This window comes from Ochlerotatus camptorhynchus, unplaced genomic scaffold, assembly GCF_037179485.1.
Source record: "Ochlerotatus camptorhynchus isolate MF236.1 unplaced genomic scaffold, CSIRO-AGI_Acam_v1.1 ptg000094l, whole genome shotgun sequence".
NCBI lineage: Eukaryota > Metazoa > Arthropoda > Insecta > Diptera > Culicidae > Ochlerotatus > Ochlerotatus camptorhynchus.
In genome coordinates this window covers 4,319,228-4,338,504 of record NW_027040584.1, presented here as the reverse complement: position 1 = coordinate 4,338,504, position 19,277 = coordinate 4,319,228, and the positions used below count along the sequence as shown (strand labels likewise).

The window sequence follows — 19,277 nt, the reverse complement described above, 5'->3', positions numbered from 1 at the left end:
TATTCACGCAATCGACGGAATCTACACACAATGATCGCGTTATCACTGTTATCATTTGCGCATAGTAGAAGTATGCATTAGACGACTTATCACCACCACGAGCGATGCGTCGAGTGAGATAGACAACGACGAGAGAATCATATCTCTTCCTACACGGTTTTACTGTTCTGCTTGCACGGGTATTGCATTCGATTGATTCGATTTACAAACACCGTACAGATATTGTGATTCGAAGGCGATTTGGAATCCAAGAATGAACAATTAGACTAAACGTGATTTCGGTAGTTCATCCCTATCGCCGTCTGTTTAAACTCCGATTAAAGTCGCAGCCCGGTCGTATGAACATAACCCCATTTACAACTCACCGGTCGTGTCGCAGTCGCAGTGAGTCCCGCGGAAAGTGTTAGTCTCTTGCTGGTACCTAAAATTTGATCGCGCGCTCTCTCGCGGTATAGCAAAGCAACGAACGGCGGCAGTATTTGTTCAAACCCCGGACCGCTCGCTTGCTCACATATGGTCCCGTAATGTGCGCTCGCTTATTAATCGTTTTTATCGCGAACTGATTGATAAGATTGTGTCACTACACCGTACACTATCTCGCGCGGTCGACGTCACTGGGAGGGACCAGGGAGGGACCTGACCTTACGATGCCTCAACGTAATTAGAAAACGGCGATAGAATAGGAAACATTGAACCATACGGCTTGCAACGACACTTGTAATTCGTAGGGAATGACCATGGTGAAGGATCGTTTGGGCGAGTTGAAAAGTGTAAGTGATTGTAGTGGGCTTTTCCTTTCGTTCCGGACGACGCGACGCCGACAGCTTTGCAGTGATTTGCGATTCAAATTATTCGAAATCCCCTCTGGTAGTGAACTGGCTATCAACCTGTGCAAAAGAACGGCACAAATGTGCCTCGAGGCGCGGATTACGTTTGCCAGACCAATTAGTGTCAATTACATTCAGTTCAGTTCAGCGGCTTGGACTGACTTATATGCGCCGACTGGGGCAGAGAGCAGTACAAACTGGACTGGAACTCGTCTGATTAGGTCTGATTCACTGCTGCTGGAGTTACAAGTGATAAATGCAGACCAAGGCGAACGGACTTTGCGGTTTCATACTGTTACACTACAAGATGCTGGAAATCACGCTGATTGGATAGAATGCTTGAAGTTGTAGTTTCCACATAATCGCCATGAATCATAGTGAGTGACAAGGTGGTTTTAATTCGGGTTGTGTTTTGTTTGTTTGTTTTAGAAACGTAAATACAACAGCGATGTCAATCTGGATTTTGTACCCTCGAAATCGCAGGAGGAAATTTTCTGCAATCTTGAAAAGGTAAGTAGATAGGTCATAAACAACGCGTCGCAGCAGGCTCTGCTGAAATTTTAAGCGATTTGAAAGCGAAAGTTGATTGCAGCTTGCATGAAAAATGCATACCTACATTGTTGTGTTCATTTCGACAGTGAGCATTCATAAGGGCGTATACGCGATGATCGATTCTCTTCATCGAATTTCTCTTTGCATTGCTACAGCTAAGCGAAACAACTTTCTAGAATTTGTTCAATGCAGAGTTGTAACAGGTTGTATTAGCTATCAAAAGCAATAGCAAACGTACCGAGAAACGTTAAATCTAGCGAGTTATTAACAAAAGAGAAAATCGATGAAGAGAATCGATCATCGCGTATAGGCCCTTATGCATGCTCACTGTCGATTTGTTCTTTGTGAAACTTGGCTGTTTTTAGATATCAAGCTTCCTTTTTATGATTTTAACATTATTCGACTGGATCGTGAGGATTCGCGTGGAGGAGGGGTACTTTTGGGGATCAAAAAGTGCCATTCCTGCTATAGAGTGAATCTTCCACAATTTCCAGGTATTGAAGTTGTCGCATGTCAGGCTATTATTAAAGGTAAGAGCCTTTGTATTGCTTCTGTTTATATTCCTCCTAGAGTCGTTGTTAATCGAAAAAAACTTTCAGATATATGTTCGGTGCTTCCTGCGCCACGGTTGATTATGGGAAATTTTAATTCCCACGGTACAGGCTGGGGGGGGGGGGGGGGTATGATGACAACCGTTCTACTTTGATATATGACCTCAGCGAAAGCTTCAATATGACAATTCTTAACAATGGAGAAGCAACACGTTTGGCTGGCCCATCCTCGAATGGAAGTAGATTAGACCTCACACTTTGCTCTAACTCATTATCGTTGGATTGCACGTGGAATGTGATCCAAGATTCCCACGGTAGTGATCACTTACCGATCAAAGTTTCAGTTGCCAGTGGGTTCAATCCGTCTGAACCCGTTAACGTCGCGTACGATCTTACCCGTAATATCGATTGGACAAAGTTCAAGAATGTGATAGAAGATGCCCTAACGTCGGTAGAAGAGCTTCCACCGTTGGAGGAATATAACTTCCTCTCCAATCTGATCTTGGACAGCGCGCTTCAAGCTCAAACTCGGCCGGTTCCAGGAACGTCTTTCCGTAGGAAACCTCCTTCCCCTTGGTGGAACCAGCCCGACGTGTTTTAGCTTTTCCGGAAACGTGAAATACCCGTACTTACGTGGATATATTCTAATTCTCAGAGATTTTTCAGAAGTTATCGGAAATTATCAGAAGTTCTCAGATTATCGCTGAAGCTCTCGCAGAACACCTCAGAAGTTCTCTGAATATTTCGGAAGTTCTCAAAACTTTTTGGAACTTCTCGGCTGTTCATAAAACTTCTCGGAAATTCTGGGAAATTTTTAAAATATCGCTAAAGTTCTCAAATCTGCTCAGAAGTTTTCAGAACTCCTCGGAAGTTTTTAAAGCTCCCCGGGAACGTGGCTAAAGTTCTTGCATCATTTCGGAATTTTTCAGAATATCACGGAACTTCTCAGAGGTTCTCGGAACTTCTCAGAAGTCCTTGGAGCTTTTCGAAAGTTTGAAAATTTCCAAGAACTTCCGAGGAGTTCTGAGAATTTCATCGATGTTTTGAGAACTTCCCAGAATTTCCGAGAAAATCTATGAACTGCCGAGAAATTACAGAAAAGTTTTGCGAAATTCCGAAATATTCCGAGAAGTTCTGAGGCGTTCCGAAAATTTCCGAGAAGCTCCAACAGTTTCTGAGAAGGTCCGAAAATCGGGGAACTTCCCGGAATTCCTCAGAACATTTCGGAAGATCTCAGAAATGCTCGGAAATATTCGGCAGTTCATAGAACTTCTTGAAAGTTCTTGGAAAGTTACGAGGGTTCTCGGAACATCTCGGAAGCTTTAAGAGCTTATCAGAACAGAATCAGAGTAAAGCGAGATCTTAAATGGAGTCCTAAGAACTCTAGGGTCATTCTGAAATTTTCAGAGAACTTCCGAGGGAGTTGCAAGAATTTCAAAGAAATGCCGGAAATTTCATTGTAATTTAGAACACTTCAAGGTATAAGAATTACAGGGAGCTTATGGCGAGGATTTAGGAAAGTTTCGAGAACTTCAGTAATATTTAGAAACTGCATATTAGCAATTTCCTTCCAAGAAGTAACTTGAAGTTCTCAGAATTTCGCAGAAGTTTTCAAATTCCGCTAGAAAACTTCTTTTAAGTTTGAATAACTTGGTCGTATTTGAACACTTTAAGAATCCCTCGAACGTTCATGAAGTTCTCGGAAATTTTCACTTAAGTCCACGTAGCTTACCACAAGTTTCCATAACATTTCTCAAATATAAGGAACATCCCTGAAGCTCATGGAACATTTCTAATTTTTTCGACACTTACCTATAGTTCTAAGCCTAATAAGAAATTCTCCAAACTTTGCTGAACATCTAAGAATAGCCAAGGAGATCCCAGAATTTTGCTGAAAATCTTGGAATAGTTTAAGTATTCTCCTAGCAGATTCGAGAACTTCCCAAAAAATCCTAGACTTTTGCGAAAAATCTGAGAATTTCTCAGAAGATCTCACAACTTCCAAAATTCCTAGAAGATCCGAGTACTTCGTAGAAGTTCTGAGAGTTTTCCAGAATCATCGAGAACTTCCAGAATTTCTCAGAAGATCTGTGGACTTCCCAAAAAATCCGTGCATTTACAGCAAATTCCGAAAAACTCCGAGAGCATTCGAGAAGTTCCATAAACTTTCCAGAAAATTCAAGAACTTCGCAGAAATTCCAAGAAATTCCCAGAGTTTTCGTGAACTTCCCCAGAACATGTGAGCACTTCCCAACAATTTCTAAAACTTCCCATCAGTTCTGAGAGCTGACCTCTTAGAAGATTTGCGAATTTCCCAGAAGATCCGAGAACTTTCTAGACATTCTGAGGACTTCCCAAAAATTCCGAGAACTGACCAGAATTTCCAACAACTTCCCAGAATTTCCAACAGATTCTTACAAGATGCGTGCACTTCGAAGAACATCCGGGAAATACTCACAATTTCTGTGAGCTTCCCGGAAGTTCCTTCCGAGAACTGGTCAGAAGATTCTTGAATTTCCCAGAAATTCCGAGAACTTTCCAGATGATTGGAAAATTTTATAAAAATCCCATGAACTTCCCAGAAGTCCATAGAACTTTACAACAATTCAAAGAACGTCTCAGAAATTTCAAAATCTTCCCAGAATATGCGAGAACTTCCCAGAAGTTCCCAGCAAATTCTGAAAAACTCCGAGAGCATTTCAGAAGTTCCATAAAATTTCCAGAAAATTCAAGAACTTCACAGAAATTCCGAGAACTTCCCAGAGTTTCCCTGAACTTCCCCAGAAGATGCGAGAACTTCCCAAAAATTTCTAAAACTTCCCATCAGTTCTGAGAGCTTTTCAGAATTTCAGAAAGCTCTCCAGAAATTCCGAAAACCTATTAGAAGATTTGCGAATTTCCCAGAAGATCCGAGAATTTACTAAACATTCTGAGGACTTCCCAAAAATTTCGATAACTGCCCAAAATTTATAACAAATTCTTACAAGATGCGTGCACTTCGAAGAACATCCGAGCTTCCCAGAAGTTCCTTCCGAGAACTGGTCAGAAGATTCTAGAATTTCCCAGAATTTCCGAGAACTTTCCAAAAATTCCGAGAACTTTTCAGACGATTGGCAAATTTTAACAGAAATCCCATGAACCTTTCAGAATTTCAGAGAACTATTCAGAAATTCTGAGAACTTCACAGAAGAGCTGTAAATTTTATAAAAATCCCAAGAACTTCACAACAACTCAAAGAACGTCTCAGAAATTTCAAAATCTTCCCAGAATATGCGAGAACTTCCCAGAAGTTCCCAGCAAATTCTGAAAAACTCCGAGAGCATTTCAGAAGTTCCATAAAATTTCCAGAAAATTCAAGAACTTCACAGAAATTCCGAGAACTTCCCAGAGTTTCCCTGAACTTCCCCAGAAGATGCGAGAACTTCCCAAAAATTTCTAAAACTTCCCATCAGTTCTGAGAGCTTTTCAGAATTTCAGAAAGCTCTCCAGAAATTCCGAAAACCTATTAGAAGATTTGCGAATTTCCCAGAAGATCCGAGAATTTACTAAACATTCTGAGGACTTCCCAAAAATTTCGATAACTGCCCAAAATTTATAACAAATTCTTACAAGATGCGTGCACTTCGAAGAACATCCGAGCTTCCCAGAAGTTCCTTCTGAGAACTGGTCAGAAGATTCTAGAATTTCCTAGAATTTCCGAGAACTTTCCAAAAATTCCGAGAACTTTTCAGACGATTGGCAAATTTTAACAGAAATCCCATGAACCTTTCAGAATTGCAGAGAACTATTCAGAAATTCTGAGAACTTCACAGAAGAGCTGTAAATTTTATAAAAATCCCAAGAACTTCACAACAACTCAAAGAACGTCTCAGAAATTTCAAAATCTTCCCAGAATATGCGAGAACTTCCCAGAAGTTCCCAGCAAATTCTGAAAAACTCCGAGAGCATTTCAGAAGTTCCATAAAATTTCCAGAAAATTCAAGAACTTCACAGAAATTCCGAGAACTTCCCAGAGTTTCCCTGAACTTCCCCAGAAGATGCGAGAACTTCCCAAAAATTTCTAAAACGTCCCATCAGTTCTGAGAGCTTTTCAGAATTTCAGAAAGCTCTCCAGAAATTCCGAAAACCTATTAGAAGATTTGCGAATTTCCCAGAAGATCCGAGAATTTACTAAACATTCTGAGGACTTCCCAAAAATTTCGATAACTGCCCAGAATTTCCTACAACTTCCCAGAATTTACAACAAATTCTTACAAGATGCGTGCACTTCGAAGAACATCCGGGAAATACTCACAATTTTTTCCGAGATCTGGTCAGAAGATTCTAGAATTTCCCAGAATTTCCGAGAACTTTCCAAAAAATCCGAAAACTTTCCAGACGATTGGCAAATTTTAACAGAAATCCCATGAACCTCTCAGAATGTCAGAGAACCATCCAGAAATTCTGAGAACTTCGCAGAAGAGCTGCAAGTTTTATTAAAATCCCATGAACTTCACAGAAGTTCATAGAACTTTACAACAATTCAAAGAACGTCTCAGAAATTTCAAAATCTTCCCAGAATATGTGAGAACTTCCCAGAAGTTCCCAGCAAATTCTGAAAAACTCCGAGAGCATTCCAGAAGTTCCATAAAATTTCCAGAAAATTCAAAAACTTCGTAGAAATTCCGAGAACTTCCCAGAGTTTCCGTGAACTTCCCCAGAAGATGCGAGCACTTCCCAAAAATTTCTAAAACTTCCCATCAGTTCTGAGAGTTTTTCAGAATTTCAGAAAGTTCTCCAGAAATTCCGAAAACCTCTTAGAAGATTTTAGAATTTCCCAGAAGATCTGAGAACTTACGAGACATTCTGAGGACTTCCCAAAAATTTCGATAACCACCCAGAATTTCCTACAACTTCCCAGAATTTACAACAAATTCTTACAAGATGCGTGCACTTCGAAAAACATCCGGGAAATACTCACAATTTCTGTGAGCTATCCAGAAGTTCCTTCCGAGAACTTTTTGGAAAATTTTACAATAATCCCATGATCCTCTCAGAACTTCAGAGAACTATCCAGAAATTCTGATAACTTCGCAGAAGATCTGCAACTTTTCTAAAAATCCCAAGAACTTCACAGAAGCTCATAGAACCTTACAATAATTCCTAGAACGGCTCAGAAATTTCAAAATCTTCCCAGAAGATGCGAGAACTTCCCAGATACTTGGAAATTCCGAGAACTTTCCACATTTTGCTGAGATCTTCCGAGCTATTATATATTCCGAGAACTTCAGACAAGATCAGAGTTCTTTTCAGAAATTGCGAAAACTTCCCAGAATTTCCATGACACTTTTAAAAATCCCGAAAATCTCCTAGAAGATCCTAGAACTTCTCATAAATCCCAGGACTGTCTCCCAAGTTTCAATAATTCCGAAAACTTTTTAAAGTTTCAGAGATTTCTGGAACGTTCTCAGAATATCTGAGAAGTTTTCGGAATATCTCGGAGTTTTTTTTTTTTAACTTTTTGGATTTTCTGTGAAATTCGCGACATTTCTGGATTGTCTTAGAACGGAATTTCCAGAAGGTTCCCAAGCAATCATTTCAAAACTATTTCCAGTTTACAGAACTGACAGAATGGATTCGCACGATACGGGCCAACATCGAGGAGATGCGCAGCGCCATCTCGACACCTTCCTTCCACTACAATGACAAAGGTAATGGGCCTTGATCTACTGAATTCGAATTCTTACGTTTTCAAGTGAATCCTATAATCCCAATTTATCGTTTCAGCCATCCGGGAGAAGGTCGAGAAAACGATGGACCAAAGCCTGGGTCTGTGCAAGCAGATCTATACCGCCATCAAGCAGCTGCAGGAGGAACTGGCCGAGGATGAACGCCGGGGGAGTGTCCTGTTCCGGATCAAGCACACCCAGTTCCTGGTTATCAAGGACGACTACCTGAATGCCTATCGGGAGCACGAGGAGTTTGTCACCTATTACGAGAATAAGATCATAAATCTGATGAAGAAGGAAGCGAAAGCAAGTTAGTCACTATTTGGGGTCGGCATGAGGTTATGTTGCGAATAATATCCAATTGCAGTGAGCTACAACATCACGGATGATGAAGCGGCGGAAATGTTGACCAGTAATCAGACCTCTCCTTTCGTGGGAAATGTGAGTTTGTTCGTTGGCGAAATTTTCTTCTATTGTTCAAACTTTTGTTCCGACAGATCCTGGAAGAGACGGAACGGGAGCGGCAGAAGCTTCGGGACATTATGGCCCGGCACTCGCAGTTGGCCGAGTTAGAAAAGTCGCTCATTGAGATTCGGGACCTTTTCGTGAGGATATCTACCTTGGTCATGGAGCAAGGTAGTCTGGTACAGGTGATCGAATACCACGCCCAGCAGGCTTCGCTCAATGCGGACCATGGGGCTCATCAGCTGGAGAAGGCCCGGGAGTACAAACTGAAAGCGCTGAAGAAGAAAACCTGGCTCCTTATGTGGGTGATCATAATATTGGCCGTACTTGTACTACTTATGATTATATTTTAAGTTGGTTCATTAGACTGTTTTAGACTAGGCTAGGTACCAAAACGTGAAAGTGTTCAGTTTAGTGTTGAAACTTTGCTATAAGAATATTTATTGAAATTGAGAGAAATTCCGCCTGCAATTAGGCAACCGTTGCTTTGCAATCCAGTAGAAAATGTTCAGAGCGTGACCTACTTCTAAAACAAGAGTTGATCTGCGCTACAAGCACTCATAACTGCCTCCCGCGATATGATCGTAATCTATTATCATCAATTAGAAAATTGTGCAAAACATGCCACAAGTGTAGCGCCGCGTTCCGATCTTAGCTGGTCAGTGTGTTGCGATGAGTGCACGAATATAGTGGTTCGACCTAGGTTCTCCAGAGGTTGATATAGAACTTGCCATGATGTAACGTGAATGTTATTAAATTCTAAGAGATGACAAAGGATCGATTGGAAGAGTTGCTTGAGGTGGGCAAACCCGGTTTAGTAGGAGCATTGTCTTTAAGAGTTAAAAGTTTTATTTTAGAAAAGCGAATTCAAAGATTTCGAATACAAGTTCGTCCAGGAGCATGAGTTCATAACTCTACACAACCAGGAGCAGATCCTGGAGGATCTGGATCGAGTAAGTGCACTCAGGTGTCCAAAAAGGAAGTTTTCGAACAATAATCAATACCTCATATCAGTAGTTTTCGGAAATTGCCAACTGGATTCGCGATCTGCAGCGGAACATTCTCGACATAGAGGTGCACCTCTTCTGCGAAGGCTTGATCAAGGCCAGCCAAAAGCTGAAGGATAATGCCAACTTGTGCTACAGGATCTTCGGTGCCGTCAAAGGGCTGCAGATGGAACAGGACAGCAAGTGGGATGTCCGGCGGAAGTACTGTGGCAAAGTTGAACGGGATGAGGATTTGGTGAGTCGTGTGCGGAGTACCCAGTTCGAGAGTATCAAGATGGCTTACATAGCCGTGTACTGGAAGTACAATGCGATGGTGCATCGCTATGAAGATACGATCAGGAAGAGCGGTTCGATAGGTGAGTTAAAAGCTTGGAGCCTTTCAGGATGGTTTCATTAAAAAATTACATGCAGCGGTTTGAGCAAATATTAACAACAATTCGTTTTGCCATACATCATGCAGTGGAGAAAAATGGCAATCCATCTAGCGTTAGCAAAGGTAACCAGCTTATGTTTGATTGCAGTGCTACTTCTTCGCATTTCAAGCTTATTGCTTATCGCATATTAGCTTATTGCGTGCTCTCAACTTAGTGTTCTAGATGCACTTCCACAGTTATTATTTGAGAGTGGCAAGTACAATCATACGATCATACTCTATGCCCAGGGGAGTCAAGATATTTTCCAACCCGAAAAATTCATAGACCGATGCAATAGCTACTCACATGAATTATATTTTTTTCATTAATTACAATCAGATAAACAAATTGGACATGCTGATTTAGTCATTAAAACATGTTGGGTTTCAATCCTTTGTTGAAGCTTTAAAGTATCCCTCGCAATTTTTATAGAGTACGTACATTAATTAAATCGGCAAACCTTTTCCAATTCGCATTTGTTGTGAGGAAACCAAAACAGTAGTAGTAGGCTGGTAGAAGCTAGCTGTCTAATAATTCAAGACCAACAATTTCAATGGACTTGACTCCATTTTGTAAACAAATCTTATAAGGCCAATTTCTCGCGAACCGAAACCTTCATTCGTAAACCTAAACCACAATCGGGTAGAGTCTCCTCTTTCCTACCTGTTCATTATGTTGGTTTGCCTTTGCGGACTTCGGTACACGAGAAAACGGCTTTACAAGGTTTGTTTACAAAATGGAGTTAAGGTCAAAAAAATCGGTTTAAATGGCGAATAGTGCAAATCTCGTGATCGAGCGGTTGGTCGGCAGAAATTGGACCACTCGAAAATTTGCCGTCCAAACGTATCTTGCAGTCGAATACTTATGGGAAGCAATCGAGCCCAAGAGAAAACAAGACGGATCGTTGGAACCCGTTGATCCTGTTAAGGACAGGAAGGAAAAAGGGAAGATTTTCATTTTCTTGGAACCGGCGAGTTACTACGGGTTTTGACAGTGATGTTTCGCTTTTCATTCCGGTTTGGGGCTTTTGGCACCTTGTAAACATGTAACCCAGCATGCTTCATGGTTTTCTGCACAAAACCGACTGACACCTGGACTTTTGGACTGTTTGGACGGTTCTTGAACTGTTATACCACTTTCCAGGCCATTTTACTGTTCATTGGACCACTTTTACGACCACTCCCTTTCTTCTTTCGAGCACTAAGACGCTCCTTGAAAGTGTCGTGACCGGACCAGGGTTTCCAGCCTCGGCCACGGCTACACGAATTAGCGATGCAGCTCCCACGGGTGCGGCTGCTTCTATTGCTGCTGCTGTTTCTGCTGCTGGTGGTGGTCCGTCACCTCCAAAATTCAACGAGTCGTAGTAAAATTTACGTTTATTTCCTGGTTTTTTTTTATGTTTCAACATTTGGTTTAACATTTCAACCTCTAACCACTTTGCCTCTTCATCTTTGTTCTAGTTAATTGGTTATTCTAATGTGATGATTGCGTTTAGCGCTAATTTACAGGATACCCTTTGTGGGATTGTTTTGGTTTGAATTTAAAAATTTGATAACCTACCTACTTGAGCACCTAACTACTTAATCTAGGTTGCCAAATCACGAATGATCTGGTGGTTTGATCCCAGACAGGCGACTCTGAACCATTCCAGCGTGGAAGTCTTTCGCTCCTCGAGTGTTTGAAGACCGGCCAGGTGGTGAATCTCAGAATTACGAGTTCGCGGTGGACTGTTAAGGATCATTCTGAGGATCTTGTTTTGGATCCTCTGAAGCTTTAAGTGGTGGCACTTAGCACAACTCTCCCAGATTGGCATACCATACTCAATAGCCGGCAGAATGATTTGCTTGTGGACAGCAAGCTTGTTTTTGAGGGACAGGGTGGACTTCCTGTTTATCAGAGGGTAGAGCGACCTGATCAAGATGTTACACTTGGTGGATGTCTTGTCCACATGGGATCGGAATAGCAATTTGCTATCGAGGGTGAGACCAAGGTAGACTACTTCACTCGACCAATCAATGGGAGTGCTATCAAGATGGATCTTGACATTAGCAGGCGGAACAAGCCGAGGTGAATACGAATGTGGAAACAGAATGGTTTGTGTTTTAGCTGCATTGATACAAATCTTCCAGCTCTTAAAATAGTCGGACAAAACATCCAGGCCTGATTGTAGTTTACTCGCCAGAGCACGGATCACTCGACCCTTATAGATGATGGAGGTGTCATCTGCAAACATTGACAGGATACCACCACCCGGCAGGGGAGGAACGTCTGACGTGAAAATGTTGAATAGGATAGGCCCAAGCAGGCTACCCTGAGGGACCCCTGCATCAGCGTTGAACGTATCAGAAGGAGAATTGTTCAAGAAGACCTGGAATGAACTGCCCGACAAGTAGTTTTTGATGATCTTCACGAGGAAGACCGGGAAGTTGTATCGATGCAGCTTGTACACTAGGCCATCATGCCAGACATTGTCGAACGCCTTCTCGACGTCCAACAATGCCATGGCAGATGTATTGGAAACGGACTTGTTCCGCTTGATGATGTTAGTAACCCGTGCGAGTTGGTGGATGGTAGAGTGGCCTTTCCTAAACCCGAATTGCTCTTTGAGAAAGATGTTATTATCATTTGAAAACACCAGCAGACGGCTGAGTATCAATTTTTCGAATAGCTTCGAGATGGAGGACAAGAGGCTGATGGGGCGATAGCTTTTGGCACTGGTAGGGTCTTTGCCAGGTTTGTGAATTGGAATAACTTTGGCTAACTTCCAGCATGCAGGGAAGTAGCCAAGCATTAAACACTTGTTGAAGACCACTGCAAGGTGCTTGAAGAAGTCAACACTCAAGTTTTTCAGCTCGAGGTTGACCACTCCATCGACACCAGCGGCCTTCAGCGGCCGATATATTTTCAGGTAAAAGCAGAATGATGTGCAACCAAGTGGTATATAAGCTACAAAGATTCCTCCCATCATGAGTAGTTTGCTATCAAGTAGCGACACTGGTTCCTTTCATTTTGCGTAGATTTGCCAATGGCAACACTTTGAAAGTTAGCGGCGCCGGTGGTGAAGTGGTAAGCGTGATGACCTCTCATACCAACAGGCCTGGGTGCAATCTCAGTCGCACCGGCATGTTCTAAGACATAACATATCTAATCACGCCTTCCTTCGGGAAGTAAAACCGTTGGTCCCCTGTTCATGAGTTTTTATGGGTCGATGTGTAGGATCCAGAGGCCACATTACGCATTTCGAAACGAAAAACTTATTCATACAAGCATTGTACAAAAAGTGTTTCGATTCGAGATGCGCAATGTGGCCCCAGGTGTGGGAACTGCCTCCCTGGCGTCGGTAGCTTGGAGCTCAGCACGGAAAACAAATCTCGCGTCACTTTTCTACATTGATCGATTCGCTTCATGGACACTTTCTTTCGTAAATAACTCTGCTTCAAAAATGTTTCCTGCCGTCTTCGTCGAATTAGATGCTAGATTGTTTTGCTTCTTCCATCGAAAATATCCGGCCGTGGCGATTCAAAGGTTGATCAAAATAATTTGTACCCCTGCCAGTTTGATTACATGAGCATTTTGTGTGGTCGTTGGTTCTGAATATGCACAAACAGGCAGATGAATTATATTCCTACTCTTTTCTGTAATAAGCTTGGAGGCCCTGAAAAGAGCCGTTTTGTTGCCAAAGTTGGTGATGTTTTAACCTCCGAAACCAAACAGAGTGCGTCTCTGTCACTTCAAAACGTAGATGACATCCATGGCCGCTTACGCTTGGCGGGTTTAGTGTAGGTGACGGATCTCATTTTTCACGGCGAGCCAGACGACGTATGGTGGTTATCTCGAAGAATTTGCGTTTGGTTCTGAATATGGCGATGAGTGTGCAAAATATTATGCAATTCCATCCTCCATATTCGCACGCGCTCGAGGATCGGAGGCGAATGCCACTTCGACTTGTTTCGTCTACTTACTACTCTCTGACGACTGTGCTGGGGAAGCAGCATATGCATGTAGGTAATTGGTGGATTTGTTAGTTAATTCGACGGTTTTGGACAATGCTGGACATTTACCAGTTTTTCAATAGTTTCGTGTAGAAAATCAAAATCCGAAAGCATTGTTATCGATGCGTAGCCGTATTTCTGATCGATTGGTGATAAAATTATTGAAATTGGACCAGGGGCAGCTGAGTTATTAACGTTCAAAATCTTTCTTAATTTGTTACATGTTCCATTTTTGGTTTTCACAAAGTGTACCCCCATATAGAAATCAAAGACGTAGTCCTACGTCAAAAGAATCTCGTTGTCGTTACCGCGCTTGCTAGAGAGTTCGGTCACTTGTTGCCGAAGAATCTGAGCTTCGGGAGCAAAATATGAGATAATCATTCGACCCGGTGCAAAATTGAGAGATGTACCGAGAATACGCTGAGTGTTTGGGAGATCGTTTGGTCGTCGCGTGGGGTTAAGTTACAAACTGTTTTTGCTCCGCGATGAAGATGGCCGGAAAATCAAGCAAGCGTCACGACACTGGCCTGGATAATTTTGGTTAGCCTATTGACATTTGGTCTTCAAGTGGGGCAACCCAGAACGCTGGAACTGCCTACGAATGGTGTTACGGAGCCTGATAAGATCTTTGGTTGGGCTGTCAAAGTTCAAAGTCTGACTCACCTGTCTGGATGCTGGTACGTGTTGCTCCCTGGCACGGGATATCGCATCTTCGATGGTTTGCAGACACCGATCGACATCTTCGAACGACTCCGGTAGGACGGCGTAATCGATTGCTGTGTCCACACAGCGCTTATACTGCTGCCAGTTGACACGATGGTAATTTCACCGGGAAACTTGAAACCTATTGGCCGAGGAACCAACTTTGGCCACCAACGGATAGTGGTCCGAGCTCAGTTCCTGATAGGCGATAGGTTGAGAGATGTTATCGCCAATGTTGCTGATGAAGATGTCGATGGTGGCATGAACTCCGGATCGACTCAACCGGGTGGGAGTGTCCGGACACAGGATGTTATAGTGGGATTCCTGCAGATCGTTGTATAAGATTGTGCCGTTCTGGTTTCGCCGACTATTGCCCCAGGTTTGATGCTTGGCGTTCAGGTCGCCAGCGATGACGAAATTTTGCCGCCGTCGTATTAGCTTGATGAAGTCTCTTCGGAGGTTTGCGGCCGAGCCGTCCCTAATGTTGGTTTGCTTGGGGCAGTAGACCGCGATGATGGTGATTGGACCAAGCGATGTGCTCACCTTAACTCCGATTGCTTCGATAATGTTCAGCTGGAAGCTTGGTAGTAGTTATGTCGATGTGCCGTTCGTTGAGAAAGTCAACAAACTCGATGTTTTTGCTCTTCAAGGAGCAAGCATTCCAATTTACGATCTTGATGGCTTCACGGTCCATACTTAGTGACAAGGGACAGGGCAGCATGTAGCTGTTCAAATCGAGTCTTGCAGGTGCGCATGATGATGATGACCTCGGCCACGAGCGTCACAAGTTCCTCCGAGGTGAACGGAGAATCGTCGACAGGTTCACCTGAGACAGCACCAACGTATGATAAACCAGGGGCGGTGGATGAACCTGGAATTGGCTGGGCCGCAGCAGCAGCGAGACGATGCTGAACTGTCCGACTGTTGGGAACCATTTGGATACTCGCAGGATTGGCTTGTTGGTTGTTGAGCGGAAGCGGGCTAGGTTCGGAACATGTCGACGGGGCTGGAGAGCTGGGTACTGGACTTCCGTGAGTACAGGAGGCGAACGAAGATTCCGGAAGCGATTGGGCTGATTGTTGGTTGTAGCCTTCCGACGGATATTAATGAACTCCACTTGCTTGGGACATTCGCTATTGGAGGCTTGGTGGTTTCCACTGCAGTTGACACACGTTGGCTCTATGTCATCAACTTGCTCACAGGACGCAGTTGAGTGAGTTCCAGCACACTTGCCGCAGTTTGTCTTCATATGGCAGTTTTTGGTGCCATGGTCATAGGAGAGGCAGTTCATACACTGCGTAACATCACTGTGTTGGGGTTTGTAATGCTCCCAGCTGATGATGACCTGAAACAGGTCCCGGATTTTGGATCCCAGAGTCGCAAGACTGGTGGATCCCTTCGTGGAGTGCACCAGGAACAACTGGTCACGGAAGCTGGTATTGTTGTTGGAACGCCGGTTCATCTGGAACACAGCCTCAGGTTTGAGCCCAAGCCGCTCCAGCTCGGATTTCACCACAGCCGCCTTGAACGACGGTAATCCACGCAAAACCACCTTCAGTGGCTTGCTCGATGGCAGATCATGCGTGAAGAAGTCCACGTTGTTGTCCTTCAGGAAACATCCTATTTGTTTGTACTTCTCCAGGCTGGAGCACATGATTTTGGTACCGATGCTGCAAAGCTTGAAGCGAGGCAGCAGCTTGTGTTTTGCCAGTTCGGCACGTAGATTGGCGGCATCCTTCACCGGCGTGAAAAGCGGGGGAATCCGCTCTTTTTTTGCAATGGGAACGGTGTCACCATCACCATTTTCTTCCGGGAGTACTCCATACTGGTTGGCTTGCAGTACCCGTTTTCCGGCGTCATCCTGCGACGCGTTGGGCTTGATTAGCACCTTCTTTGAAGGGTCCGCTGCTGTCTCATTGGCACGTTTACTCACCATTTGTTTCGTGTTTGCAAGTTCTAGTAAACTTGCCAGAACGCGAGAAGGTGGCGACACTTCCACGGCGCAACGCGACAGCACAAAACGAAACAAAATCGACACGAGATCTGGAGTAAATAAACGGACTGAACAGCTCTACAGTCGGGTTTTGATTGTAAGCGCTTAAAATTTTTTCACGGAAAATTTCCTTTTTCGACGGGTTGACTGGAACTACTGTATGAATAACGTGAATAACTATGAAACTTGACAGGTGTAAACTATGAATAAGAATTACTCAAATTTTCTGGTTTTTTTACTCACACGGTTCAAAAGTTACAGAAGATTTTCGGTGTGCCATTTTTATCGAATACACCCTTTATGTTCTCCTGGAATTCATCGCACAATTGTAATCTTCCTTAACAAATCCTGAGTACCCAACAAACATTGAAAGCTGAATAAGATTGCATTGTCAGTGTTGCTAGACCAAGCTAGTTTGTTACGAAATCGCTCCTCCCTTATCCTAGACCCTTTCTAGTGGGGAGTATTGAGGTTGGGGTTGAAATTTAATTTTTAAGATTTAAATCATTATCATTAAGTTTGCGTAAGACAAGTGAAATTGGATACTGTGTGACTTTTTGAATACAAATAAAACACAAGTAAAATCTTTTGCGATTCATTGTTTATATTTACATCAATGTTAATCTATAAAGATAGTGAATTTGGTAAAAGGCTTAATAATCGCAGATTGCATAATTTTGTGCAACGTTCTGTATAATATCAGGCTCACGCAAACCCATAACATTATCGGATTGAGGCAACTATCACCTTTCCTAAAGTGGTATTGGTTTGTGTGGTCGTACTTTGTTTCGCGTGTAAAGGACCTTAGAAAGTTTGGTTACAAATGCTTTTGTGCCGTTATCAAATGTTATGCCTGATATACCCTCCAATGTAGTATATTCGGTTTCCCTCAGAGTTGTCAAAAATTGAGTCTTCAAATAATTTGTATCAATACCGATACTACCGATACGATTAAAAAAGTCTTCGATTTACCGTGACGCTGTAGCAAATTACAGTCGCTTAAATTAAAAGTCACTCGAAGTTAACACAAAATTGCGGGTTGAAAACCTTGCAGACAAAATAACTTAGTTTTTGGCCGTGGAACCAGATTAACTTTTATTATTTCCGTGCTTCTCTTATAAAAAATCGTCACTGATGAAAATAACCCCACTGTTTCAAAATATGACTGGGCCCATGCATTAATTGTGTCACGAGAGAGAGAAGGATTAGTATTTTCCATTTAATTCCACTACTTTATTTGCTTATCCTTGACAGATACGCGTATTTCGTCTACAATGTGCAGACTTCTTCAGTGTCTTGTACTAATACTCGACTGAAGAAAAACATCGCATTTACCGAATATATATTAACACAGGTACATTTTCACTTAGAAACTAGGTCAACTTAAATTTAATTTTCTATAGGAACAGGTACTCCGTTGCTTACTCGTTGATGTGTCCTAGGTAGTAACTTGAAAAGCCATGTGTGTCCGTTTCCTTGATCCCTGTTGAGTACAGTTGAATTACGTTGTTTGTTGATCTCGAGGCTTTCTGCAACATCCAATTTCCATGGTGTACATACGGTTCGTAAAATCGTGATGTCCTCCGTCGATAGTTGGTGGTCCTATGTGAAGATGTGTTCTACAAACTTTGATTTGAAATCATATGTTAGGCCTTTTTCCTCTTGCTTTTTGGCCTTATTAACCTCCGCTATATGTTCTTTAAATCTAGTTGCTAAAGTTCTCTTGGTTTGTCCTACATATACTTTGTTACAATGATTACAGCTTATTTTATATACACCTGCTTTACCTAAAACATTAACTGGGTCTTTAGTGGATCCTAACAATGATTTCAACTGGTTATGTCTACTGGTGAAAACTAAACAACAATTCGGATTAGATTAGATGATGTCAAAACGACAAATAATTCCCAATTAATTCCCCCTCTTTCAGTGCCATTCCACGTAGACCCCGATCAATTCACCTACTACGACGCCTCGGATCCCCTACTGCTGGATGGCATCCAATACCGGAGGATCTCACTCGCTGACCAAACCCTTCAAAAGTTCTCCTCCGTCGAAGAGGAGGCCCGCCATACCCTAAACGTCACAGAGGAACGCCACCAAGACCTGTTGACACTGGAACGATCCCTCGTTGAAATGCGGGACCTGTTTGTCCTGTTTTCCACCCTGGTGATGGAACACGGTAGTCTTCTGAACCTGGTCGAAGGAAACATTGAGGTTGCCTCGGTCCATGTGGCCAAGGCGGCGGAGGATCTGAAGCAGGCACGGCAACTGCAGTGGCGAGTGGCCAAGCGGAAATGTTTCTGCCTCAGTCGGACGGCTTTGCTGGTGGCCGTTTTGGGACTGCTGGTGGTGATTGCGATTTGTGTGACTATACAAAAGTTGCTATTTTAGTACATAGGTATGTTTCGTTTCCTTCCGTGAAAGAACTTCCTACTGCTGAGTGATAAGATATGGTAGAACGTACGTAGCACGTTTTTGCTAGTTTGCAACTGATCGTTATCAGATGTCGGGCACAACGAATTTGACAAAACATGTCTCATCAATTAATTACAATGATGCGTTCTCTCAGTTAAGCCAGTCTATTGCGGACCGCGATTGGGCAAAGTAGCAACCTGGTTACCTAAACACAAAAAAAAATCACACGTCTGATCGAACTGTTTAAACACTTGATTTTTCATATGCACAATCACATTTATTTAAAGTGTATTTCACCGTGGTTTAGTGTGTTCTACACGTTGATTTCTAGTGTTTCAAACTTTGAAATATTAATCTTTCTCTATCAATTCAAGTGTATTGCACATTGAATCACACTACAGATGGATTTGAAGTGTTTTGCATTTCAATGCGATGTGAATTACTGTGAGTTAATCCTTATCAACCAGTCTCATATATGAGAACAACCGTGGCCCAGTGAGATCGAACAAAGACGGCAGCAGCACACCCCAACAGTTCATCCTGAAGTACAGTAAGATTTTGGAATACAGTTGAATATTTTTAGAATAAAACTTAATTATCCAGAGTTATTGGAGACCCATGAGCACATGAATGCTTTACAATCATTTCT

The 19,277-nt window shown here is 42.7% G+C and overlaps 2 protein-coding genes across 2 annotated transcripts; both read left to right on the top strand.

The window, feature by feature from the left end:
* The first annotated feature begins 529 nt into the window (after positions 1-529).
* On the top strand, positions 530-8,517 carry Syx4 (Syntaxin 4). Its single transcript, XM_065218804.1, has 6 exons — positions 530-770; positions 1,257-1,337; positions 7,524-7,620; positions 7,697-7,948; positions 8,006-8,079; positions 8,136-8,517. The coding sequence occupies exons 1-6, from the start codon at positions 732-734 to the stop codon at positions 8,454-8,456; spliced, it is 864 nt and encodes a 287-aa protein (XP_065074876.1). The 5' UTR covers positions 530-731; the 3' UTR covers positions 8,457-8,517.
* A 95-nt stretch (positions 8,518-8,612) lies between these two features.
* Positions 8,613-18,604, top strand: LOC135698719 (syntaxin-1A-like). The gene is made up of 4 exons (XM_065218802.1): positions 8,613-8,902; positions 8,961-9,056; positions 9,121-9,466; positions 18,141-18,604. Exons 1-4 carry the CDS (start codon positions 8,870-8,872, stop codon positions 18,602-18,604), a joined length of 939 nt encoding a protein of 312 aa, XP_065074874.1. The 5' UTR covers positions 8,613-8,869.
* Positions 18,605-19,277: the final 673 nt, after the last annotated feature.